At 43.7% G+C, this 26,092-nt stretch overlaps 1 protein-coding gene across 4 annotated transcripts; it reads left to right on the top strand.

Annotated features, from left to right (window-relative positions):
- The first annotated feature begins 483 nt into the window (after window positions 1-483).
- CUNH2orf76 (chromosome unknown C2orf76 homolog) lies at window positions 484-24,521 on the top strand. 4 transcript variants are annotated; one of them, XM_070957061.1, is made up of 6 exons: window positions 484-636; window positions 1,547-1,690; window positions 3,718-3,768; window positions 10,097-10,134; window positions 19,147-19,228; window positions 24,107-24,521. In XM_070957061.1, the coding sequence occupies exons 2-6, from the start codon at window positions 1,558-1,560 to the stop codon at window positions 24,181-24,183; spliced, it is 381 nt and encodes a 126-aa protein (XP_070813162.1). In that variant the 5' UTR covers window positions 484-636; window positions 1,547-1,557; the 3' UTR covers window positions 24,184-24,521. The 4 variants fall into 4 exon arrangements, with proteins under 4 accessions (XP_070813162.1, XP_070813159.1, XP_070813160.1 ...); XM_070957058.1 differs by having other exon boundaries at window positions 484-648; XM_070957059.1 differs by lacking the exon at window positions 484-636 and adding an exon at window positions 688-746.
- The last annotated feature ends 1,571 nt before the right edge of the window (window positions 24,522-26,092 follow it).

Below are 26,092 nucleotides of genomic sequence, written 5' to 3'. Positions count from 1 at the left end.
TAGGAAAGGGAGAAAAAGTACAGCAGCACCTTTCATTGCAAGGCAAGGCAGTGAAAATGTGAAAAGGGAATTCTAAGTTTTGTCATTGGGTGGAACGTAAAAAAGTAAGAGGAACAGCCAATCGTTGTTGAGAGGGGCGGAGAATAGTCAGCAAAAAAAGGGAAAGGGAATTCTAGGCTTTGTCTTGGAGTAGAACGCAAAAGTGGGAGGAACAGCCAATCGTTGGTGAGAGGGGCGGAGAGTAGTCGCAGAAAGGGAAAGGGAATTCTAAGCTTTCTCATTGAGTGGAACGCAAAAGTGGGAGGAACAGCCAATCGCTGGTGAGAGGGGCGGACAGTAGTTGCAGAAAGGGAATTCTAAACTTTGTCATTGGATGGAACGCAAAAAGTGGGCGGAGCAATTAATCGCTGGCGAGAGAGTTGGAGAACAGTAGAAGGCGAGCCTTCTTTCTCCACCAGGAAATGACAGGCGATAGGCGAGGAAGCCTTCTAGCCACGTGATTCCAAGGCAGGGGCGGGATTCATTTGAGTGACTTCGCTGGGGCGAACCTGCAAGGCGAGGCGAGGCAGTGAAGCTCTTGACTCGCCTGGGAGGAAACTGTAGGATTCTTAGCGAAGCTGTCACGGGGAGTGGCAGGTGACTTCGGAGGTAGAAAGACACGTATTGCGATGAAGCTGAATGTGGATGTGGACAGGGGTGCCTCCTGTGTGCTTGGAGCTGAGAGGCGTTAGCACGTGGGAAAGCCGGTGCGCGCAACTGGGTGGGCATTTTTGCGTAGAGCCCATTGGAGTTGGGTGGCTAACAAAAATAAATGAAAATAGTATTCTCTTCTGCTGGTAAAATAAGTGAATTAAACGCTGCTCCGTATAGTTGTGATGCTGTGATTGCAGTGGTGAGCTCGCAGGAGGCTTTTGTCATGCATGCGCACACACACACACACACACAGAGTAGTGGACAGTGAAAGAATATGAAGGCAAAGTAGGTCAGTATCCACTAAGATCAGAGGTCTTCAAACTTGGCAGCTTTAAGACTTGTAGACTTCAACTCCCAGAATTCTCCAGCCAGCTGGCTGGAGAATTCTGGGAGTTGAAGTCTACAAGTCTTAAAGCTGCCAAATTTGAAGATCTCTGCATTGGTTTTCTATTAGTAGTTTTCTATTACCCTGTTTCCCCCAAAATAAGACATCCCCTGATAATCAGCCCAATCAGGCTTTTGAGCGTATGGCAGTAAGGCCAAGCGCTTATTTCAGGGTTCGAAAAAATATAAGACAGGGTCTTATTTTCGGGGAAACACGGTAACATCACTGTTTTAGGGCTCCTTTTCTTTATGCAGCTTTTAATGCTTCTTTTCAAAATAGTATTCAAATGTTTCTAAAATCTCTGAAACAAGGATTACTGTAAATGAATGAAATAATTATGTACCTTCTAAAAATCTCTCTGTGCCTCTTAGTTGATCTCTTATATTTTTATTTTCCAAAGAAGATCAGTTCTTTCAAAGGCAATAATTCAATGGTTTTCTTTTTTTTTCTTTTTCTTTTGCCTTCCAGGATAATTTCACATGTCATCCGAAAGTGTGATAGTTACCGTTCGGCTTATTCGCTCTTTTGAGCATCGTAATTTCAGGCCTGTTTTGTACCGTAATGTTAACCTGGACCAGACTGTAAAAGAATTTATTGAGTTTGTGAAGAAGGGTAAGAAGCTGTGAAGCTTGACTTTGCTGGTCAGTGCACTGAAAAACTAATTGGAGGAAGAGAGGTGTGTGGGGGGGTGGGGAGGACTTTGCTGACAGCTCTTTGGCAGAAGAATTGGAGCATGCACATTTTTGCCTACAAAATGAATATTTAGGCAAGCTGGAGAAAAAAAATCCCCAGAACTAGAGTGCTGCAGCCAGCCAGCCAGGACATCAGTCATGTATGTGTTGGTTGGGTCAGTTGTCTGATTTGATTATAATCTCCTTTGTTCCTACAGTGTTTCTATTGGACCATATTTTAGAAAAGTCAAACTCAGTAAAGCTTTATTTCTCTCAGAATATATGCTTTCTAAGGGATAATCAAGCTACAAGGCAACTTTTTTTACAGTATCATATGTTAAGAGATTATGAGAGCCAGTTTAATTAAGATACCAGATGAGAAACAGAGAGGTGATGAGTTCTGGTCTTCTTTTAGGGATGAAGCTAACTGACTTTGGGCCAGTCACTCTTTCTCTGCCCTAGAAAAATGCAATGGCAAACCACTTCTGGAAAACTTTGCCAAGAAAACTGCAGGCAAGCACTCTTCTAGGCAGTCACCAGGAGTCAACACTGATTTAAAGGCTGCAAACAAATAAACAAAAAACAAGTCATGGCAGATTCTGAATGATAATATTTCAGTCTATATGATTTGTTACAATCCTTTGTATGGATTAACTACATGTTTACAGGTAGTCCTCTGTTTAACAATGCTAACAATCAAAAAGCAAACAATATTTCAATCAAGGAACTAACAACTCAGACAAACAAGCTGAACAGTAAACCCAATCAAACCCAAAACAGCCCAATCAAGGAAACACCAAGACCACTCGCCAGTGGTGAGAGGGCAAGCCACTAGTATATAAAACGAGAGCAAACCCACTCCCTTCTCGCACTGATGATGTTATCTAGTTGAGTAATGAAATGTCTGCAAGAAAACAACCAAGCTCAGAGAGCACCAAGGACCCCACCATGCTAATTGGAACCAGAAACTCCATGGTTAAACGACAGGGGCATAAGTTGAAAAATAACACAACTGCACCACTTAGCTATGGCAGTCCTGGTTGCTGTTGTAAAGAAAGGATTAGATGGACATTGAATGAAGTCCTCATGTGATTCTGGCTTGCAACTTTGCTGGTTGGAAACCGGTAGGAAAGGTTTCCAAATTGCAACTACGTGATTCCAAGACCCTGTGACATCATGAGTATGAGAGCTGGTCGTAACTACCACTCATCCAGCACTGTTGTAAGTTCAAACAGTCATTGAATGAGTGGTTGTTAATTGAGAATCACCTGTATTGGATGTAAAAGTGAAAAAAACCAAAACTGCCAAACCTTGAAAATGGCAAAAACCTTTCATGCTATTGCCATGAAAACTCTGTGGAATACCCATGTAGTCAGCAGACGTCAAGCCTGCTTCAAACATGTCTTTATTAAAATATGACGATCCTCATCGGCCTGATATCAATCTCTGATACGTACATAGATACCGCTATCCAGTTTTCTTGACATGGGAGTGTTTTGTTATGTCTTCTTGAGCGATGCTTTCTCAGTCTAGCCGATAATTCTGGTGGGTTCCCATCTGAGTATTAACCAGGTCTGACCCGGTTTAACCTTTCAAGATCACTGAAAGTTGACTAGGTGTTGCCACCCATTGGTCTCCTAAGATCTTGCTGCCTACCATATATATAATTCTTTTGTGAGTTTCATTTGATTTGGTGGAGTTTGACTGGTATTGAAAAGCAGCTTATTTTTCTCTTGGTTAATAAAGGGTGTCAAACTCACGGTGGCACGTTGCCATCATATGATGTTTCATGACGTTTTTCCCTTCGTGGAGATGAGGTGGATGAGGCATGCACATGATGCATCTGGCCCATGGGCTGCCAGTTTGACACCCCTGGTCTAAAATAATGGTCCAGGTGCTTATGTACATTGCTAAATTGCTAAATGTAAGGGAACACAATGTTGATTTTCATTTTTGCTCCCCCTCTAGATATCACATCGAGGACAGAACTTTTGCCGCCTTTCAGAAAATATACGTATGGTAATTTCCTTTCCTTATTTTTTAAACAACCTGTTTAAATGAATTCTGCTTTGAATAAAGTAAGGCACAATCCACAAAAGCATGGATATCAATTTGGCTTGGTTTTCTAATTCATTCAAATTTTCTTTGAAGATTTAACCCATAAAAGTCAGGGTTGGAGATCAGGGAATGACCTAGTAAGGTGGGGATCAGGGGAGCCAGATGTAGTGTACATTTAATTTTATGTCTCAAACAATGATCTGAACTATAGAAATGTATATGCTGTGAGAGACCTTGTCCTGGGGAAGCAGGTGATTGAAATCAATTATTTCCAAAGACAACTTCATTTCTCTCTTCTCTTTTTTTCCCTTTTCCCCCTTTTAATTTACCTCTGGTTTTAAAATCCTAAATCAATAAATAAAGGCTTGCAATCTTATTGACTTAGTAATGATCATGCTGGTCAATGTTGCCAGTCTTTAATGCATGTATTCCTGTGAGTAAAGCTATTGAAGGAAGAATTTCCATTTGCTTCCTCTTGAGTAAACAGCATAACTGAATTGGCTTTTCCCTGGAGCTGATAGTAGTTGCATTAGCGATGTGGGTTTAAAGATTTCCTGGTAGGAAACAGAGTAACCTACTCTATCAGTGGACAAGGTTGGTGAGTTATTAATGATGTGGTCTACATTTTCGGCCTGCACCGATAAGATGGCAGCATTAATCATTTCTATCAAATTTTGTATTTTAATTTCCTGCTTATCCATGCTTCAAAGAATTTTCTTAACAAACTTTGCAGATTGCATCACTGTATTTGTAAATCAGTCTTGCCTTTCATCTCTTGATTTGTATTGATGCTTGTGACAATTAAGATCAAGAGAACAATACATGTTCTCTAGTATGATACCTATAGAGGGGATAAAGTAGAGGAATGTCAGAAATAATGTCTCATGGCAGAGGATCAAGTATCTGGGTACCCACGTTATTACAGGACACGTCATCAGAATATCTCCAGGTGTTGGGGAATGGAGACCGAGTTTTACTCAAAAATATCCCTGGCAGTGTATCAACTGTTTGAATTAAATTATTACCAAGATGTGTCACTAGGCCAACTGCAGGTGTTGGGTTGTTTATACTTGTATTGCTGGAGACAAGAGGCCCCTGATTCTGAACCTATCATAGACTTAAAGACACAGAGAAAGGTATTACACCATTGCCAACTGATTCATATGTACACCTGCTGTCATTCTGGAGGTCCAGACAAGTTGAAGGGATGTGGTTTGGCATAGTCTTTTCTTTTAATGTTTAATTATTTTTCCAGAAATTGTGTGTGCTCCAACACTGGAGGTTTTTAAGAAGTGATAGGACAACCATTTGCTTGAAATGGTATAGAGTTTCCTGCTTAAATAGGGGATTGGACTAGAAGACCTCCAAGGTTCTTTCTAATTCTGTTATTCAGTTAATAACATTCTTGCTTGCACTGAATTCTGTGACTTGTTAGCTGCCATCTTCCCACTGGTGCCAACAATGTTGGATTCCTGGCAAGACCAGGAAAACTCATTCCTGACAAAACGTTTCCTATCCAAACTGGTTTTCCCAGTTGCAATGTATGCCTGTGAAAGTTGGACCATAAGGAAGGCTGAGCGCCAAAGAATTGAGGCCTTTGAACTATGGTGCTGGAGAAGACTCCTGCGAGTCCCTTGGACTGCAAGACGATCAAACCGGTCAGTCCTAGAGGAGATCAACCCTGACTGCACTTTAGAAGGCCAGATCCTGAAGATGAAACTCAAATACTTTGGCCACCTAATGAGAAGGAAGGACTCACTGGAGATGAGCTTAATGCTGGGAAAGATTGAGGGCAAAAGAAGAAGGGGACAACAGAGAACGAGGTGGCTGGATGGAGTCACTGAAGCGGTAGGCGTGAGCTTAAATGGATTCCAGAGGATGGTAGAGGACAGGAAGGCCTGGAGGAATGTCCATGGGGTTGTGATGGGTCGGACACGACTTCACAACTAACAAGAACAACAACAATCCAAATTTAAAAATAGAAAAATAATTCCTATCCGACAAAATGAAATTTAATGTGGAGAAAAGCAAAGTTTTACACCTAGGCAGGAAAAACCAAAGGTACAAGTACAGATTAGGCGAAACCTGGCTCAGAAATAGTAACTGTGAGAGGGACCTTGGAGTACTAATGGATGATCACTTCAATATGAGCCAGCAGTATGCTGCAGCAGTTAAAAAAGCGAAGATACCCTTGGTTGTATAAACAGAGGCATAGAATCAAAATCATGTGAAGTATTAGTACCACTTTAAAAAACCTTAGTAAGACCACACCTGGAATACAGCATCCAGTTTTGTTCACGACATTACAAAAAAGATGTTGAGATTTTGGAAAAACTGCAGAGAAGAGCAACTAGGACATGGGTGTTAAACTCTATCGTGTGTCACGTGACGTATCGTGACGTATTGCAAGGTTTTTTGCCTTTGTGGAGCTGGGGTGGCCATGGCCTGTGCATGACACATCTGGCCTGCGTGCCACAGTTTGACATGCCTGAACTAGGATGATTAAGGGCCTGGAGACAAAAACATATGAAGAAAGATTGCAGGAACTGGGTAGTCTAGTCTAGAGAAAAAAAGGACTAGGAATGACATGATAGGACTATTCCTGTATTTGAGGAGTTGCCACAAAGAAGAGGGAGTCAATTTATTTTCCAAAGCACCAAAGGCAAGACAAGAAACAATGGATGGGAACTAATCAAGGAGAGAAACAACATGGAATTAAGGAGAAACTTCCTAACCTCCTAACAATTAACCAGTGGAACAGCTTGCCTTTAGAAGTTGTAGGTGCTTCATCACTGGAGGTTTTTGAGAAGATAATGGACAATCACTTGTCTCAAATTGTATAGGGTCTCCTGCTTGAGCAGGGGGTTGGACTAGAGGACCTCCAAGGTGCCTTCCAGCTCTATTCTGATTGATTGATTGAAAAGTATCAGGCATTGCAATTCCATTGTACTGAGAACTTTTCCTTCTGGAGTTGTATCTTGGCATTCAACTTCCACATATTAATTATCAGAGTTGTCCTTGGGGTATAATTTTTGTAATATGATCCCAAAATGCTTTTTGGACTTGATTTATAAGCTGAAATGCCATTCATGACCCACAATCCTTTGAACTCAGTTTCTTCCATGCTTCTGCATTTCAATAGCCAGCAACTAATTGTGAGGTCAAGAAGGGGGAATCAAGTAGGAGCTGGAAGCAATGAATAAGAATTATGTGCTGAAAGAATTTACATAGTAAGTAAGGCGCACATGAGAGCAGAGATAAACAAATAGGATTCTAAGATGAAGTAATATTTAAATCAAAATGAATCATTAAATTAAAAGATAAATTAATGAATTGTAAGAGTCCAATTATGCCAATTATACAAGTATGGGATGGTTTGAAACAATTAAACGTTCGACTGTATATCTGTTAATATTCATTTAATCACCATGCCAGGTTTTTCAGTAAATAAATTTGCATGTTATAATGTAATGGACCATGCGAATGTAAAAAGAGTGCACTAGCTGGCAAATGTTTAAAAATAAATCAAATAATGCACATCCCTTCAGACAAGTAAAAAGTTATACAGTATACCTAGATGGTTTATGAATGTCTGTTATATAGTATCTAACTAATTCAGAGAATATAGTGCTAAAATGTATGAATGTTAACATTCTCCCAGGAAAATTGCATCACGTTTTTGCAGGGTTTTTTTTTTAAAAAAGCAAAATATACTAAACTGATTTAGAATTTGTTTTTTTCAAAAAAATAATAAGAATTGACAATATTGTATAACCAGCCTATTGAGATTAAGAGACAGTAGATGGCAGAGTTCTATAGTAAAGCCCTTGCATGATACACTGAGAGTAAAGTTTGAATAGGAATTATGGTAGTATGTTTTCAAGTTTTCTTTATTTGTTTTTATTTGTTGTTATTAATTTGTTTTTATTAAACCAACAAATTGTGTATTAGTGTTAAAAAAAAATCAAAGTGGTCTTTTAATAGATGCTAGTTTCTGCCACAATCTGATAATGACTTGAAATCACAAGATATTGATTAATATAGTTGATACATTTTAGTTCCATTGTTTTCTTATGCCACTGAATACTTTTATTATAAAATGATGCAGAGGGGATGGAAGGTAAGAGGAGAGCCCTTGAGGATTTGATTAACTTTCTCTTTGTGGTGAAAACAGTGTAGTTTTTTTCCCCTCTTTTGGAAACATTAAACACATCTTGTATTTTCAAAGTGATGCAGAGTTAAAGTCTTCCCTGATGGGTTGCTGTCAAGGAAATAGATTTCTCCTCCTGTTAGATCTAAATTATCTGAAGCCTGGTACAGGTGGTTCTCGATTTATGATCACAGTTGAGTTCAAAAGTTCTGTTGCTATGCAAGACAGTTGTTATGTGACTTTTGCCCAATTTTAATGACCTTTTTTTGCCACAATTGTTAAGTGAAGTAACACTGTTGTTAAATGAATTGGGCTTCCCCGTTGATTTTACTTGTCAGAAGGTCGCCAAATGTGACCCACATGACTCCGGGACACTGCAGCCATCATAAATACATGCCAGTTGCCAAGCTTCTGAATTTTGATCACAAGACCAATGGGGATGCTACAACTATTGTAAACTATTGAAAAACAGTCATGTCACTGTTTTTAGTTCTGTCATAACTTTGGAGGGTCACTAAATGAATGGTTGTAAGTCAAGGGCTACCGGTAATTCCTAGCAATCTTTTATAGTTAGGTGAGGAAAAAAATAGATTGTCATTCTATAAGTGAATAAATTAGTGAACTTGAAGAATTTGTTCATATGTTTGAAATAGTTTAGGGTCCCCCCCCCCCAAATAAGTTGATTGACAAAGAAAAAATCAGCTGCTGTAATGGCAGCTCAGTTTCTTGGTATGAACAAAGTTCAGTATAAACCACATTCTTAGGTTGAGTTTATACCAATGAAACTCAATTTCTTTGAGGGCTGCACCAGGGTTGTGTTTGACCTTGGGGTGGCCATGGACAGGGTGGGCATGGCCAGCTCGATGTCATTGGTGTCGGGGGCACCTGTGGTGGCCTGAGCACTCTGCCAGCGAAAACGGGCTCCCGACCTCCATTTCTGGCTGTGATGGCCTCCTGCAACCCTATGTCAGTCAAAACGGAGCTTAAGAGGTCTGCCCGCGGTCCTTGCAAGCTCCGCTTTTGGCTGCGATGGCCTCCTGCAACCTTCTGCCAGCGAAAACGGAGCTCGGGAGGGCCGCACATGGCCCTCCCAAGCTCCATTTTTGCTGGCAGAGGCACTGTGGGCCGGTCCTTTGCTGTTTCTAGGGTGGCTTTGCGAGTGAGATCTAAGCACCCTGTGAGCCGGATCTGGCCCCTGGGCCTTGTGTTTGACACCCCTGCTTTATACCATATGCATATACTTTGTGTTTATAATTAAGCACATGCATTATAAGTGGAGAAATAATGAGGAATAATGAGTAAAGTATGTATAATAGCAGAATTTTTGTGTCGCTAGGTGGACTGGCTAAATTCTTAAAACATGCTGAATTAGGGTATTAAAAATCACATGATGGTTACTTGACTGGAACTAGAAATAATCCTAGCAATCTATTCTCTAAACTAAAATATATTTGTGTGGTTTCTTTTTTAACCATATTACAATAAAACAAGCATAAGAAAACCGAACATTGAAATTCACATTGGAGCCTGAATTTGACTAATCTAAAGACATGCTGGTTGTTGCTGATTTGAATAATCTTAACAATGCTGTTCTGTGTGTTTAGTGCATTTCGGGTATATTTATATATGTAATTTGTAATCTCTCTTAAAATGTTGGAGAGAGGGGTCGTAGTTGATAATATTTTTAAAGCTGGCAACAAATCAATAGTTAAAACCCATGCAAGGGTATATTTGTACCAATTGTATTGATTTAATTTGTTTATTGTGCTTTTAAGCTGCAATGAAACAGACAAATATAAGCGGCTTATAATTTTATAATTTAAACTTAAAAACTTTTGAAATAAATTCCAAAGCCAGTTCAAATTAATCATAATGAAATAAATAATGACTGGCTGTAAACTTTCCGTATTCTTATTTGGGGTCCATTGATAACCCAAATCCTTCTTTTTTTTATGGGTCTAAATTTATCCCAAGTGGCATCACTTGGAAGAAGTGGTTTTATATTTCAAACTGTGATACCTGTCTAATTCTAGCAAAATGAATAAAAGTAATACTCTGCAGAATGAATGAAGCATGCACAAAATCAGGGAAGTGTCCATGAGTAGTCAAACCTGTCTCAAAGTAAATAATCTCTTTCAGACACAATGAAGATTATCCATCAAGCACATGGCTCCAAGGTGCGTTTACCATTGTTTCCTTATTTGCCTCTGATGATGATGTTATCCATTCTGTCGTGTCCGACTGTTGGTGACTCTGTAGGCCAGGTCTCTCCACATCTTCCAATCTTCCACTGCTTCTTTGAGTTTTTCTATGCTGTGGCTGGTGTCAGCTTTGATGGTGTCCAGCCATCATGTTCTTTGACAGCTTGGTTTCTTTTATTTCTGTTGTGGCCTGTTGGCTACCGGCCCCACCAATAGCCGAATCAGATGAGGAGAAGGCGTGGGAGTCAGGATCAGCATCAAGGCAACCTGAGAGCAATGAGGGGGAAGTGGGAGTGGAGCTCTCAGAGAGAGAGATAGAGGTGAAACCTGGGCTGTCTGTCAGTCCTCAGCTGGAGAGTCAACATCCCCCAGGTCTGGAGGTGGCTGATAAAGAAGAGGAGGAACAGCTGGGTCCCGTGCCTGATGTGCGGATGTGTAGAAGGCAGAGGAGAGGAGAGCAGTGGAAATCTGTGGGCTATCCTAGGGATGGAAGAGCCACTGCTGCTCATGAAAACCCCACCCTAGCTCTGGCGATAAAAAGCAGGGAGCAGAAATGAATAGATCTGGCAGACAACTATTCATCTTCCTGCCAGACAGATTTGTTAGCCTGCTGTGAGGGAGAGACTTTTTGCCGGGGCTCCTGGCACTCCCAATAAAGGAATCGTTTATTGATTTCAGAGGGTTTGTCGTGTTTGAGGAGCTGGGTCAGAACAATTTCTCTCTAAATCAGGGATGGGGAACTATGTATGGCCCTTTTATTGACCTGTAGACTTCAACTCTGACCGGACACTGGTAAGATCTCATATTAGGAATTACCTAGTGGCGATAAAAGCAGCGAAATGTAGTTACTTTGCTGCTCTTATTGCGTCATCAGATAATCGCCCGGCTGCCCTGTTTAGGGTGACCCGCTCCCTGCTCCACCAGGAAGCGCGGGAGGACCCCTTGGAGGGTAGAGCCGAGGATTTTGTTCAATATCTGTATGACAAAATCACTCAGATTCGGGAAGATCTGGACTCTGACTGGGTAGTCTCAGGGGGAGGGACTGGGGCAGGTCTTGAGAATGTTATCTGGGATGAGTTTGATCCTGTGACCCCTGAGGACGTGGACAGGATTCTGGGTAGACAACGCGACCACTTGTTTATTGGACCCGTGTCCCTCCTGGTTAGTGCTGGCTTCTCGGGAGGTGACACGAGGCTGGTTCCAGGGGATTATAAATGCTTCGTTGGGTGAGGGTGTCTTTCCTGCCGCCTTGAAAGAGGCGGTGGTGAGGCCTCTCCTCAAGAAGCCTTCCCTGGACCCGGCAATGTTGGTAAATTATCGTCCGGTCTCCAACCTTCGTTTTGTGGCGAAGGTTGTTGAGAGTGTGGTCACGCAACAGCTCCCCCAGCACCTGGATGAAACGACGTATCTGGATCCGTTCCAGTCGGGCTTCAGGCCCAGGTACAGCACGGAAACGGCATTGGTCGCGTTGGTTGATGATCTCTGGAGGGCTCGGTACAGGGGGTGCTCCTCTGTCCTGGTCCAGTTAGATCTCTCAGCGGCTTTTGATACCATCGACCATGGTATCATGCTGCACCGGTTAGAAGAGTTAGGGGTGGGAGGCACTGTGTTGCGGTGGTTCTCCTCCTTTCTCTCTGACCGGTCGCAGTCTGTGTTGACAGGAGGACAGAGGTCGACCCCGAGGCCCCTCATATGTGGGGTGCTGCAGGGGTCGGTCCTCTCGCCTCTCCTGTTCAACATTTATGTGAAGCCGCTGGGCGAGATCATCCGTGGTTTCGGGGTGGAGTACCATCAGTACGCTGATGACACCCAGCTGTACATCTCCACCCCGGATCACCCCAACGATGCCCTTGAAGTGATGTCCCAGTGCCTGGAGGCCGTACGGATCTGGATGGGGAGGAACAGGCTCAGGCTCAACCCATCCAAGACCGAGTGGCTGTGGTTTCCGACGTCCCGATATAGTCAGTTGACGCCATTACTGACTATTGGGGGCGAATCATTGGCCCCCACGGAGAGGGCTCGCAACTTGGGTGTCCTCCTGGTCTCGGCTCCCCTAGGACCGTGTCCACGCTCAAAGAACACGCTTAAAGCCAAGCTGGTGTATCTTCATTTAATCGTGGCAATCAGCGCTTACAGAAACCGGAATGCAAAGCTAGCAAAACAAAGACGCAGCTGTCACGCCCTTGCAAGCGAGTCCTTATATAGTTCCTTCCAGATTACATTCAGCTGGAAGGTCTCGTACTTCCTCATTTCCTTCGGACATACTGGGATGCCGTCACTTTTCTAGAGTGTTCTCAGAGTAGTAAGCTAACCCCACGTGACCCCATAAGGCACCCGTGCACATAAACGCCTACTCGGAAGCCTATTCCACCACCATCACCCATGTGGCTCAACCCCCCCCCCTTCCAGCCGGGTATCCATGTTCTGCCGGTGCATGGACATGATGTCGAGTGCTTCTTGACGCTCGACAGGCGGCTCCCCCTACCAGGCGTCCGTCTAAGAGGAGGAGACAAAAAGAGATGATATTAAGGGTCAGGTAAGGGATGTGGTTTCTGGGGGTTTGCTTTGTGGAACTTTCTCAGTAATCTGGGGGCGTTTATGTCTTTTACAGGTACCCAGGATGCTTCACTATCAGGATACCCTGTCCAGCGGACTAAATAGTATAACTGGCCTCTACGTAGTTTGGAATCGATGATGTCTTGTATTTCATAGTGGGCACCGGTTACCGGGCCAGGAGGTGGTTTTGGTGTTGTAGTGGGTGTAGTGGCCGGTTTTAACAAGCTAGAGTGGAAAACCGGATGGGTCTTTCCCAATAAGGGGGGTAGTTTTAGCATGAATGTTACGGGGTTAATTACTCTAATGATAGGAAATGGGCCTATATATTTGGGTCCTAGTTTTTTACTTGGTAATCGTAGCTTTAAGTATTTTGTTGACAAATAAACCAGGTCTCCGATCTGAAAAGATGGACATGTAGCCCTCCTTTTGTCTGCCTGGAGCTTGTATTCATCGGCTGCCCGTGTCAAAGCGGTTTTTACGTGAGGCCACACAGCATTCACGTTAGTAGCCCAGTCGTTGGGAGTCATAGGGTTTTGGAGGGAAAGGTCTAACTCCGGGATAGCAGGGAAGTCCCTCCCCATGACTACCCGGAACGGAGTAAATCCGGTACTCCGATGTACTGCGTTATTGTATGCCGTTTCAGCAAATAGAAGGTAATCAACCCAATCGTTTTGTTGGTAGGTAATGTAGGAGCGTAAGTATCGTTCTATCATGGCATTCGTGCGTTCAGCAACACCGTTCGTACTAGGGTGATAGGCTGAACTAAGGCCCTGGGTTGACCCTATATCACGGAGAAACCCTCTCCAGAATCGGGCGGTGAATTGTACCCCTCTGTCTGATATTATCCTCTTAGGCACTCCATGCAAACGGTAAATATGTTGTAGGAATAAACGTACCAGGCGTCGGGCAGAGGGTAAGCCTTTACATGGAATAAAGTGGGCTTGCTTTGAGAAAAGATCGACTACTGTCCAAATAACGGTATAACCTCTGCTATTGGGAAGGTCTACAATGAAATCCATGGCTATTTCCTCCCATGGTCTGTTTGGTTCGGCTACGGTTTGTAATAAGCCCAGTGGCTTCCCTGGTTGTGGCTTGGATACCGCGCATGTGTGGCATCCCCGGACGTATTGGTCAATGTCTTTCCTCATTTTAGGCCACCAGAATTGTCTGCGCGTCAGATGTAGGGTTTTAAGGAACCCGAAGTGTCCGGCGGTTTTCCTATCATGGCACTGGAGTAACACTCGTTGTCTCAATGTTGCTGGAATATAGAGTTTATCTCCCCACCACGCTAGGCCATCATGGTGGGTTAGGGATGCTGCATTGTTTTGTGCCCATGCGTCCGTCCGAATGGCTTTCCGTAAAAGCGTGAGCCAATCCTCGGTCTGCGGGGCTGTCAATACATACGCTTTTAGGGGTGAGATTACTGCTTGTAAACCCTCATCTCGTTTACTGTGATATTGCGGCATCCGTGACAACGCATTCGCTAAAAACATTCCTCTAGCTGGCTTATACACGAGGGCAAAACGGAACCGCTGAAAATATTGTGCCCATCTCACCTGTTTTGGGGACAGTTTCCGAGGTGTTTGGAGGGCCTGTAGATTCTTGTGATCTGTCCAGACCTCGAACGGTATGGGATTACCCTCCAGTAGGTGCCGCCATGTCTGTAACGCCCATTTTACGGCATAGGCCTCTTTCTCCCACACTGCCCAGTTCCTTTCTGCGGTTGTAAATTTTCGGGAGGTGTATGCACAAGGCCTTAACATACCATTCGCATCTTTCTGCATTAGAATAGCTCCTACTGCCACGTCACTAGCATCCGCTTGTATTACGAACGGTTGTGACGTGTTAGGGTGTATTAATATGGGTTCAGTGGCAAAAGCCCGTTTAAGATTTTCAAAGGCTTGTTGGCATTCAGATGACCATTGTAGTTTGTATCCCGGCCTAGGCTTTTTCCCAGGGGCCACCACACCTTTTGTTCGCAATAGCTCCGTTAATGGTAATGCTGTTGTTGCAAAGGACGGAATGAAATGTCGATAAAAGTTTGCAAAACCTAAAAAACTTTGCAGTTGTTTACGGGTTTGCGGAGCTTTCCACTCTAAGACCGCAGCTACTTTCTTCGGGTCCATCTGGATACCAGTACGACTAATTCGAAAACCTAGATAATCGATCTCCTCCCGGTGGAACTCACATTTTGAGAGTTTTACAAAAAGATGTGCGTCCAGCAACTTGGTCAGGACCTGTCTAACCAGCTGGACGTGTTCTTCCATTGTGTCAGAGTAGATCAAAATGTCGTCCAGATAGACTAAGACGCCCCGATATAGGTGTTCATGTAAAATACCGTTTATAAGCTGCATAAACACCGCTGGTGCCCCTTGTAGACCGAAAGGCATCACCAGGAACTGGTAGCTGCCGAGGGGAGTGTTAAATGTGGTTTTCCACTCGTCTCCCTGACGTATCCGTACCCGATAATAGGCTTCGCGGAGGTCCAATTTCGTGAAGATTTTCCCTGACGCCAGGGTAGCCAACAAATCAGTTATCAGCGGCAGGGGGTACAACGGTTCTACGCAGACAGCATTCAATCCCCGGTAGTCAACACATAAACGTAAGCCGCCATCCTTCTTACCTCGAAAGAGGACGGGTGCCGCTAAATGCGAACGACTGGGACGAATAAATCCCCGGGCCAGGTTTTTATCTATATATGTTCGCAATTCCTTCAGTTCCTGTGGTGTCATCGAGTACATACGGGGTTTTGGCAACCGGGCTCCGGGAAGTATTTCGATACCACAATCCGTATCCCGATGGGGGGGCAGGATGTCACATTCTTCCTCGCTAAATACTCGGGCGAGGTCATTATATGCTTGGGGGTATGTACCTTGTCTTGTTGTTTCTTGCTGGAGAGCCACCCTCTCTTTTGTACATGGCAGTCTGAGCCTACGATAACCCCCCTCCCACCATATGTGTGGTTCCCACCTGTCCAACCACGCGAGCCCAAGAATGATGGGTTCGATCATCTGGGTTACTACAATGAACCGGATCATTTCCTGATGGGCTCCTATTTGCAGGAATACGGGTTCTGTAACACTGGCAGTAGGTGTGCCTCCCAGGATGGACCCATCCATCTGCTCGAATTTAATGGGGGTACGAAGAGTCAGGATCCGAAGGCCCAAGCCCTCAGCTACCGACTGCCGCATAAGGCATCGAGTACAGCCTGTATCAATTAAGGCTTTTTGTTCACACTCCTTCTTAGTGACAGGATGTCTAAGGGTCACTGGTATCAGGAAGGGGTGTACAGGGTCACTTACCATAGGATCCTGCAACTCATCTCCGTTGTCGCTTTCTTCGGATGCGTCGGGGACACGAGCCATCCCTGGCATGGTATTACTGGACCGGGTTGTCGGTTCTAACGAGGGCGTCTGCGTGGCCGCCCTAGAGCGTTCTGGTGTTCGTAGGGGTCGGTCACGTGGTGTGGTAGTCGGAACGGATGGCCGGGAAGTTGACAGTCGCGGGGCTGCGACGGGGCAGTCCGCAGCTCTATGACCCTCTTGGTTGCATCGAAAGCACCGGAACGGGCGTCTGTTCGCCTCGGTAGCGGTCGGCCCGAATGCCGGGGTTCCTCTAAACGCCCCGCGGTCACTGGATCTGCCACTTGGACCACGACGGGACTGGAACGGTGGTGTGTTCCGAGGCCTGAATTCTCGTAGACCAACGTCTAGGCTCACCGCTGCCTTGTACCATTCGGACAATCGTGGGCCTAGACCCCGGTATACACAGGCCTGTTTTATTTCTCTATCTAGCCCTGCCTGGAATTGGTGGATAAGTAATCGCTCTGGCCACGAATGGAGTTTTCCTGCCAGATTACGGAACTCCTTGACATAATCCTTGGCAGGGCGACCACGCTGTCGTAGGTTGACCAATTCACCTTCGATGACCTGGGTCCGAGTTTCATCCTCGAACCTATTGCGTAATGCTTCAAGGAACAGGCCCAGATCTGTTAACTCGCGGGCGTGTTCACTATGTAAATCGGCAACCCATTCAGCTACCTCCCCCGTGAGCACTGCTGTGACCGCCACGACCATGGACCACTGCGAAGGATATAATCTGCCATAAAGGTCCATATGGCTTATTACCTGACTCAGGAACAGTGCCACCTTTCCTGCAGTTCCATCAAATGCAGCCTGCACAGGCGGTAATCCCCAGGGATGTTGCTGGAGGGGGGGTGCCCAGGGACCGTGGCCCCATGCCGGTAGCGGGTCTCTGTAACGCTGTTGTGGTGGCCTATCTCCTGTGCCGGGTAGCTGTCGAGGGGCGTCTCTCACGGGATCTACTCTCCTCTCTCTCCCGGGCTGTGTAGCGGCACCGGAAGTTGCGTGGCTGCCCTCGCCCCCACCGTATGAATGTACAGCCTGTCTCCGCTCTCCACTCACCCAGCATTGTTCACGCCCCTCCAACTTCAGCTTCGGGCTGGCAAGGCGGAATTTGCTGTCAGAACTCCCACCCGCCGTACCGCCTCCCGACCAGGAGGTGGCTCCCTCCATGCTGGGCGCCCATGGCTGCCAGGAGGGCGCATCGCGAAAGCTCGCCTCGCCAAAACGGTCGCGTAGGATCTCTAGGGTGGAAGGCCCCAGGCCAGTGGAGTGGCTCCAGTCCCCTTCCTCGTCTTCCAGCCATCGCCGTTCCCTCCAATCCTGGAACTGGGAACCGGCATAGGGCGGGGTTTGAAGACGCATCCCACCTGTCTCTGGGCCGGGCGTCTCCCGGGCGTTGCGTTCGCGTTCCTTTCGTTCACTAGGGGCGCCGTCGACCCCGGGCTCATGCTGTTTCGGCCGCACCACCGGCGGGCTGGCCGCCCCATCCATCCCGGCGTCAACCTCCTCCTCCGCTTCACCCACGGTCTCCGCTGTATCCTCCGGCAGCACGTCGGCCGCTACGCCCTCTGCCATCCCGTTCCTTCCTTCACGGGGGGGGGCTCCAAAACGGCTTGTGAAAAGGGAGAGCTGCGTCTTCCTCTCGGCTCCCCTAGGACCGTGTCCACGCTCAAAGAACACGCTTAAAGCCAAGCTGGTGTATCTTCATTTAATCGTGGCAATCAGCGCTTACAGAAACCGGAATGCAAAGCTAGCAAAACAAAGACGCAGCTGTCACGCCCTTGCAAGCGAGTCCTTATATAGTTCCTTCCAGATTACATTCAGCTGGAAGGTCTCGTACTTCCTCATTTCCTTCGGACGTACTGGGATGCCGTCACTTTTCTAGAGTGTTCTCAGAGTAGTAAGCTAACCCCACGCGACCCCATAAGGCACCCGTGCACATTAACGCCTACTCGGAAGCCTATTCCACCACCATCACCCATGTGGCTCAACCCCCCCCCCTTCCAGCCGGGTATCCATGTTCTGCCGGTGCATGGACATGATGTCGAGTGCTTCTTGACGCTCGACACCTGGATTCACGGCTGTCTTTAGAAGGGCACCTGACGGCCGTGACCAGGAGGATTTTTTATCAGGTTCGCCTGATTCGCCAGTTGCGTCCCTTTCTGGATCGGGACTCGTTACGCACGGTCACTCATGCCCTCGTCACCTCCCGCCTGGACTATTGTAATGCTCTCTACATGGGGCTCCCCTTGAGGAGCACCTGGAGGCTCCAACTGGCGCAGAGTGCGGCCGCGCGGGTGGTAATGGGAGCGTCATGGCGCTCCCATGTGACACCTCTCCTGCGCGAGCTGCACTGGCTCCCGGTGGTCTTCCGGGTGTGCTTCAAGGTTTTGGTTACCACCTTTAAAGCGCTCCATGGCTTAGGACCTGGTTATTTACGGGACCGCCTATTACCACCAATAGCCTCCCACCGGCCAGTACGCTCTCATAGAGAGGGACTCCTCCGGGTGCCGTCAGCCAAACAGTGTCGGCTGGCGGCCCCTAGGGGGAGAGCCTTCTCTGTGGGGGCACCTACCGTCTGGAATGAGCTCCCCCCAGAGATACGAGGATCCCGGATCTGCGCACCTTCCGCCGCGCTGTGAAGACCTTTTTATTCCATCAAGCGGGCTTGGCCTAATCTCCTCCCTCTTTTAATATGTAAATTTTAATCTGTTTTTAAATTATTGAGGTGTTTTAATCTGTCCGGGCCAAAATGATTTAATTTGATTTTATCTGGTTTTTAAATTTTGTGTATTTATGTATTTTATTGCTTGGCTGTTCACCGCCCTGAGTCCTTCAGGAGTAGGGCGGTATACAAATCAAATAAACTAAACTAAACTAACTAAACTCCCAGAATTCCTGAGCCAGCATGGCTGGCTCAGGAATTCTGAGAGTTGAAGTCCACAAGTCATAAAGGGCCCATAGTTCTCCATCTCTGCTCTAGATCAGTCTAATGTTTTTTCTTCTTCTTGATCTTGGAAAATGTTGATAGTCTCTCATTCCACCCTTCCTTTCCCCATATTTCTAGACCAACGAACTTGTTCTGAGTTTAGAGGATGATGACAAACTCATTTTGGTGGAAGACAGCACCTTAAAAGCAGCTGGAGTAGGTAAGTTGCTCGTTTGAACTCGTGGAAGATGTGGTTCATTGTGCTGGCCTTTATTCTGAGAACAGCTGGCCGTATTTGGATAGCCAGCCGAAAAGCAAACACTATTTCCTGGTGTGCTCGGTGCACAAACTGGTAATAATTATTCACGAGCGGGAGAGGAGGCCAGCTTAATGTACATTCAAATCATTGGGCTTGAGGGCACCCTGTCTCTCCCTACAGAATGCTAACGAAGGCATTTCTTTAAAAAAAGAAAAGAAAAGAAGGTATGCCTAGAACTCTGTGGAGAGTAATTTTAAATGATTGACAGCTTGGTTATTAGAACTACATCTGCTTCGTCTTTTCAGTAACATTTAAATGGACGGTTTGGTTGGAAATTTAAGAAGGGGAACTAGCGAGGAGACATGAGAGAGGCATCTGTTTAATAAAGCACAGCAGTGAAATCACCCCGATGTTTGAAGCAGAGTGCCCTGGGGTATGTTATGCAGTAAGAAATGTAGAGAAAGAGGATTGTGTAGGCCAAACCAGGTGGCTGCAGGGTGCCAGTTAGATATTGATTTGGATTGCAGGTAATCCTTGTTCAGTGACTGTCTTTATTTATTAAATTTGTTTGCTGTGCATCTTGCCACAAGGCAACTCTGGGCAGCTTACAGCATTAAAATGAAACCGTAAATATATGCATAAAAGAGCCATTCAGAGTTGCCTTGCAGTAAGATGGGCGGCTAATAAATTTTTACAAACAAAGAAAATCACATTAAAATTAGAATAAAATACAAGTTATAAATAAAGATGGGGAGGAGGAGAGGAGAAGATTATTCATAAAAGTATTCCATAAAATAATTAGTGGTGGATCTGATCCAGGAAGACCTCAGGAAAATGTAGCTTGTGATGGTGAAGAGAGGACAGGAAAAGTGGAGTGTTTTCTGGTCATTGGACAGGCTGTCTTTTCTGGCGTTTGTTTGATGGGAACTTTTCTTTCAGCTTTTAAGCCTCCAAGGAAGGGTGGTTATGAAACCCTCTAAAATTTATCTGAACAATTAAATTGACAACAGAAGAGAATGTATCGTTCCAATAAGATAATTTGGAAACTATTTGAACATCGCTCTTTATAAGATAGAGTTAGTTTGTAGGTAAAAGGAAACACAACTTTCTTATATTTAGTGCATGAGTATCAGACACGTTCATTTTTATCTATTTTCTGAGGTTTATATGCCTAACGATGCTTAATTCATCTCACCTGAATAACAATAACCAGGACTGTAACCTTAAGAATAACTACAACCCTACCCTCAAAACAACGCTATAGAGCACTGCACACCAGAACAACTAGACACAAGAACAGTTTTTTCCCGAATGCCATCACTCTGCTAAACAAATAATTCTCTCAACACTGTCAAACTATTTACTAAGTCTGCATTACTATTACTATTAATCTTCTCATCGTTCCTATCACCCATCTCCTCCCACTTATGACTGTATGACTAACTTTGTTGCTTGTATCCTTACGATTTATATTGATATTGTTTCCTGATTGCTTATTTGTACCCTATGACTATCATTAAGTGTTGTACCATATGATTCTTGACGAACATATCTTTTCTTTTATGTGCACTGAGAGCATATGCACCAAGACAAATTCCTTGTGTGTCCAATCACACTTGGTCAATAAAGAATTCTATTCTATTCTATTCTATTCTATTCTATTCTATTCTATTCTATTCTATTCTATTCTATTCTATTCTATTCTATTCTATTCTATTCCATTCCATTCCATTCCATTCCATTCCATTCCATTCCATTGTATTAAAATAATAAGTCATAATAACCATTAGAAAAAGGAAGCAACAGTGCCTTGTAGAGCAGCTATAGCAGCCTAACCCACAGCAAGAAAGTTGCTCTCATCACCCTATTTAATGAACTAAAGGGCCACTCAGTGAGCTGTTGGACAGCATTACTTGGTCTGCTGTGTGGATGCTTGGGTGGTTTAGGGGTGGGGAATTTTTGGTGGGTGGGGGTGTGTCTGGGGATTGTCATGTATGTTGGGCTTGGTCTCTGGATGTTATGTGAATTTCGTTGTATGGTTATACTGTGTATATACGTACAATGACAATAAACTTTACATATTTTATATACTATTAAGGTTGCTCTCATCTGCATCTATTAAGCGCAGACTCACTTAGCTGAGATGGGTGGTATGGAAATTTAACGATAAAAAATAAAAATATTTCACAGCTCTTCAGAAAATCCAGGTTTTTATACCTGTCTGAAAAACCCACTAGAATAAGACCCAATTTAATCTTGGGAGGAACACTGCTTAGAATAGAATAGAATAGAATAGAATAGAATAGAATAGAATAGAATAGAATAGAATAGAATAGAATAGAATAGAATAGAATAGAATAGAATGCTTTATTGGCCAAGTGTGTTTGGACACACAAGGAATTTGTCTTTGGTGCATACATATACTCTCAAGTGTACATAAAAGGAAAAAGAAAAAAGAATACATTCACCAAGAATCATAAGATACAACACTTAGAGATAGTCATAGATTACTATTAGGAAATCAAATCATACTAGGAAATAAACAGAACAATATAAATCGTAAAAATACAAGCAACATGGTTATTATAGTCATAAGTGGGAGGAGATACGTAATAGGAAGGATGAGAAGAAGAATAGTAATACAGTCTTAGTAAATAGTTTGACAGTGTTGTGGGAATTAGTTGTTTAGCAGAGTGATGGCATTCGGGAAAAAACTGTCCTTGTGTCTAATTGTTCTGGTGTGCAGTGCCCTATAGCGTTGTTTTGAGGGTAGAAGTTAAAACAATTTATGTCTAGAATGTGAGGGGTTTGTAGATATTTTCACATCCCTCTTTTTGACTCGTGCAGTATACAAGTCCTCAATGGAAGGCAGGTTGGTAGCAATTGTTTTTTCTGCAGCTCTAATTATCCGTTGAAGTCTGTGTTTGTCTTGTTGGGTTGCAGAACCAAACCAGACAGTTATAGAGGTGCAGATGACAGACACAATAATTCCTCTGTAGAACTGAATCAGCAGCTCTTTGGGCAGTTTGAGCTTTCTGAGTTGGCGCAGAAAGAACATTCTTTGTTGTGCTTTTTTGATGACGTTTTTGATGTTAGGTGTCTATTTTAAGTCTTGAGATATGATAGAACCTAGAAACTTGAATGTCTCTACTGTTGATACTGTGTTGTCTAGTATTGCAAGAGGTGGTAGTGTAGGAGGGTTTCTCCTAAAATCTACCACCATTTCTACAATTTTGAGTGTATTTAGTTCAAGTTCTGATTGCACCACAAGGCTAGTTGTTCAACCTCCTGTCTGTATGCAGATTCGTCGTTGTCTCGAATGAGACCAATCACTGTTGTATCATCTGCAAACTTCAGTACTTTAACAGAGGAATCTTTTGAGATGCAGCCATTGGTATACAGAGAGAAGAGAAGTGGAGAGAGCACACAGCCTTGGGGGGCTCCTGTGCTAATTGTACAGGTATCTGATTTGATTTTGCCTAGCTTCACCTGCTGCTTCCTGTCTGGTAGGAAGCTTATGATCCATTTACAAGTGTGGTCAGGTACAGCTAGCTGATTTAGTTTAGTTAGAAGAATATCTGGAGTGATGGTATTGAATGCTGAGCTGAAGTCTATAAAGGGCAGCATCTAACCATTGATGCTTTAATCTCCTTTTTTCATAGAAAATTGAACAGAGGGGTCTAGCATTTCAATAAGCATGTAATATTTTTGTTCATTTGAAGAAGTTTTAAAATAAGGGTGCAAATCTGAAGTTTGCTCCTCATGACGTCAAGGGTCTACAAACCCAGATGTGACCTTCTCATTGGAGAAAAACAAATTGTGAGAATAGAATAACTTTTTAGGAGCAATAATGATCTGATAAGCAAGGCCTAAACAGGGTGCAGTTCACCCAAAAGTTCTATACAAAGTGTCTGCTTTCACTTTGGATTCCTCCAGGAGGACCCGTCTTTTCTCTTTCTGCTGATTTCCAAGTCGATATTCAGTCACAGCTCTCCCCGCTCCTTGCTCCTTTCTTCACGACACAGGCAGACTTCATTAACTTACGGTTTAATTTTAAAAAGCGAGTGCCGAACTTGGTCGCTTCGCACTTCAAAAGGCTCCCACGTCTTCTAATTGTGATGACTTTCCATCAGCGATGTGTCTGCTCTGAATTAGTAATGTTGCTGACTTACTGTTTTAGAAGAAGTCCTTGACCTGCTGGTGGGAAGAACTGTGCCTGTTCTGAACCTCTGTGGTTCCTTGGGCTCTGCCAGATCCCCTGTGAATAATTAGAGGCATTTGAAGGTATTGCTGGAGAAGCCAATTTGTGTCTTTCACTTTGCATATTGTTGAAGCCTCATGAATTAATCATTGGCGGGGGTGGGAGGGGGGGAAATTAGCTGCTTCAGTCTCGCATTTGATGGGTCATGAGGGAGAATGTAAAGTGACCTGTAAAATATTCTACTGATCCTCTAAGTATTAAATTATTACTGCTACAGGTTAATTTCAGGGGGAACCTCCCTCCCTTCTCACTAAATAGAACAAGGAACTTTAAAATATAGGTTTAGCTATTTCTTATATTTTGAAATGAGAATACAATGAAAGAGAAGAAGTAATGCTTTCAGCTTCTGGAATGCTACATCAATGTCTTTGTTTTGAATTTTGTTTTTAAGCAAGGGTCCTTCCCTGTTCCTTCTATACCAAGCCTACTATGTCTTCTTACCATTGGGATCGGTTGTAAAAAGATGTTAATCAACAACAGCCTTAAATGACAGCTTAATTATTATTATATTTTTCCCGTGATGGGAAAACTCTGGTCTTTATCAAATAGGTGAAATATGTGTGTTTTCCTCATTTCAGCGAATGAAACAGAGCTCGCATTTTTCTGCATGGACGATTACAGAAACTATAAAACCAATCCTGTTACTACCTGGTGAAGACCAAGAAAATTGAAGGGAAAAAAAATTCTCTACTGTTAATGAGTAGGGTTATCCTGAAATCCTAAAAATGTATGTTAACAAGCATTGAGACTTTTATTTACAGCAATGCAAGACCCATTGCAGAGGGGACGGGGGACGACTACAAACAATGATATTGCTTTCCAACAAGGCTAATTTCACTTCCTGAATTGTGTGGTTTTGTTTTTTTTATAATAAACATACGTTGATGCCTTCTCTGTATGGCTTGCAAATAGGAATTCGAATGTAGATTGACACAGTCATTTATGCCAAAATGAAGATGTATCAGCTGCAAAAAAGAACCAAGCATTAAAAAAAAAACCTCTGGACAATCTTACCACACTGGAGCTTTTGTTTAGAGTCCTTTGCATTTCTTCCCTTGTCTCTCCATAGCGTTTTCTTCAAGATGAAGGAACTGTGAGAAATGCCTTTGACAGATCCATGAGGGTAAATGCTGGGCTTGTTTCAGGGTTTATGCTGCTTTTAATAAATTAGGCAGAGTGCCAAAGAGGTGTTTATATAGTGCTAAACCTGTAAAAAGGAGAAAAATAGCTAAAAAAATGTCATTTGCAGAGTGGGCACCTAACAGTTTCTAATCACCAAGTAACTTCTCCCATTTTCTTTGATTTCTCACTGGGTAAAACTTTTTTCGGTGTAGCCATAACTATCTAGTTCCCATCACAGTCAGAGTTGGCCACTGTGATTTATGAGATATGGTCACTGTGGTATGATAACTATGATGAGATTTGATATCAGAATGCATCTGTCTTATTAACGGAGTCCTTTGCAGTAACTTTTCTGTACCAATATGGTCAAGAATGACAAGCTTGTCATCTCTGCTGCTCTTCTTTTAAGGATATAACAATGGTTTGGATTATGTTCAGACCGGGACAAAATTCCTTTCATTATGAAAAGATACTGCCTCTAACGCGTTAACTTCCTTTGAAAGGTGGGTTGCATCACTTCACTTTCTGCCTGATAGTTTAGTTGTGCTGGCCTGCGTTGAAAAACATTAGGAATCAACTCAAAGGGAAGTGTTAATATTGCTGTTTCATAAAGAGCACGGGGTTATTCCCAGGGTTGAACGGTGGGGCAAATTATGGTCTTGTTAATGATGTTTCCGTATTATGACTCTCCAAGTAGTGTTTAGTGTATTTTTAATAGCTCTCTTTTAATTGGTCTCAACAGATGGCAACACCTGGCTGACACTGACTTGGCTTGGAAGCTAAGTAAGGTTGGTGTGGGGTAGTGCTTCTGCAGAACAGAGGCTGAAGGCTAGATGGGAAGCAAGGGGGAACATTCCAGAAAGGAGGCAGTACAAACCACTTCTATATTGCTGCATGGTAATGGCCATGGAGTCCCCAATGTTGGGCTTGACTTGAAAGAGACTATCTTGTAATCCTCCTGTAGTGCTTGCTTGTAGCATATACAGAGAGTCTTAGACCTACAACCACAATTGAGCCTAAAATTTCTGCTGCTAAGGGAGACATTTGTTAAGTGAGTTTTGCTTCATTTTACAATCTTTCTTGCCAAGAACTATTAAAAAATACAATAAACACTACTTGGAGATTCATAATAAACATCATTAACAAGACCATAATTTGCCCCACCATTTGTTAAGTGAATCACTGCAGTTGTTAGTTAATAACACGGTTGTTAAGTGAATCTGATTTCCCCATTGACTCTGCTTATCAAAAGGAGGCAAAAGCTGTTCAAAAGACCCCAGGACACTGCAACCGTCATAAAAATGAGTCAGTTGCCAAGCATCTGAATTTTAATCACATGACCTTGGGGATGATGCAACAGTAATATGAAAAATGATCATAAGTTCCTTTTTTCAGGGTCGTTGTAACTTTGAACGGTCACTAAAACGAACTTGTAAGTGAAG

The sequence above is a fragment of the Pituophis catenifer genome, unplaced genomic scaffold, assembly GCF_029215685.1.
Source record: "Pituophis catenifer annectens isolate HBS135680 unplaced genomic scaffold, rPitCat1.0.hap2 SCAF_1, whole genome shotgun sequence".
NCBI classification, from domain to species: Eukaryota; Metazoa; Chordata; class Lepidosauria; order Squamata; family Colubridae; genus Pituophis; species Pituophis catenifer.
The sequence above is the reverse complement of the archived record's forward strand: the minus strand, read 5'-3'. Positions and strand labels throughout refer to the sequence as shown.

Coding starts and splice junctions, on each gene's coding strand:
- CUNH2orf76 (XM_070957061.1), top strand. CDS start 1,558: ATGTCATCCGAAAGTGTGATAGTTACCGTTCGGCTTATTCGCTCTTTT. Junction 1,691..3,717: donor TATTGAGTTTGTGAAGAAGG/GTAAGAAGCTGT, acceptor CTCCCCCTCTAG/ATATCACATCGAGGACAGAA. Junction 3,769..10,096: donor TTTCAGAAAATATACGTATG/GTAATTTCCTTT, acceptor AATCTCTTTCAG/ACACAATGAAGATTATCCAT.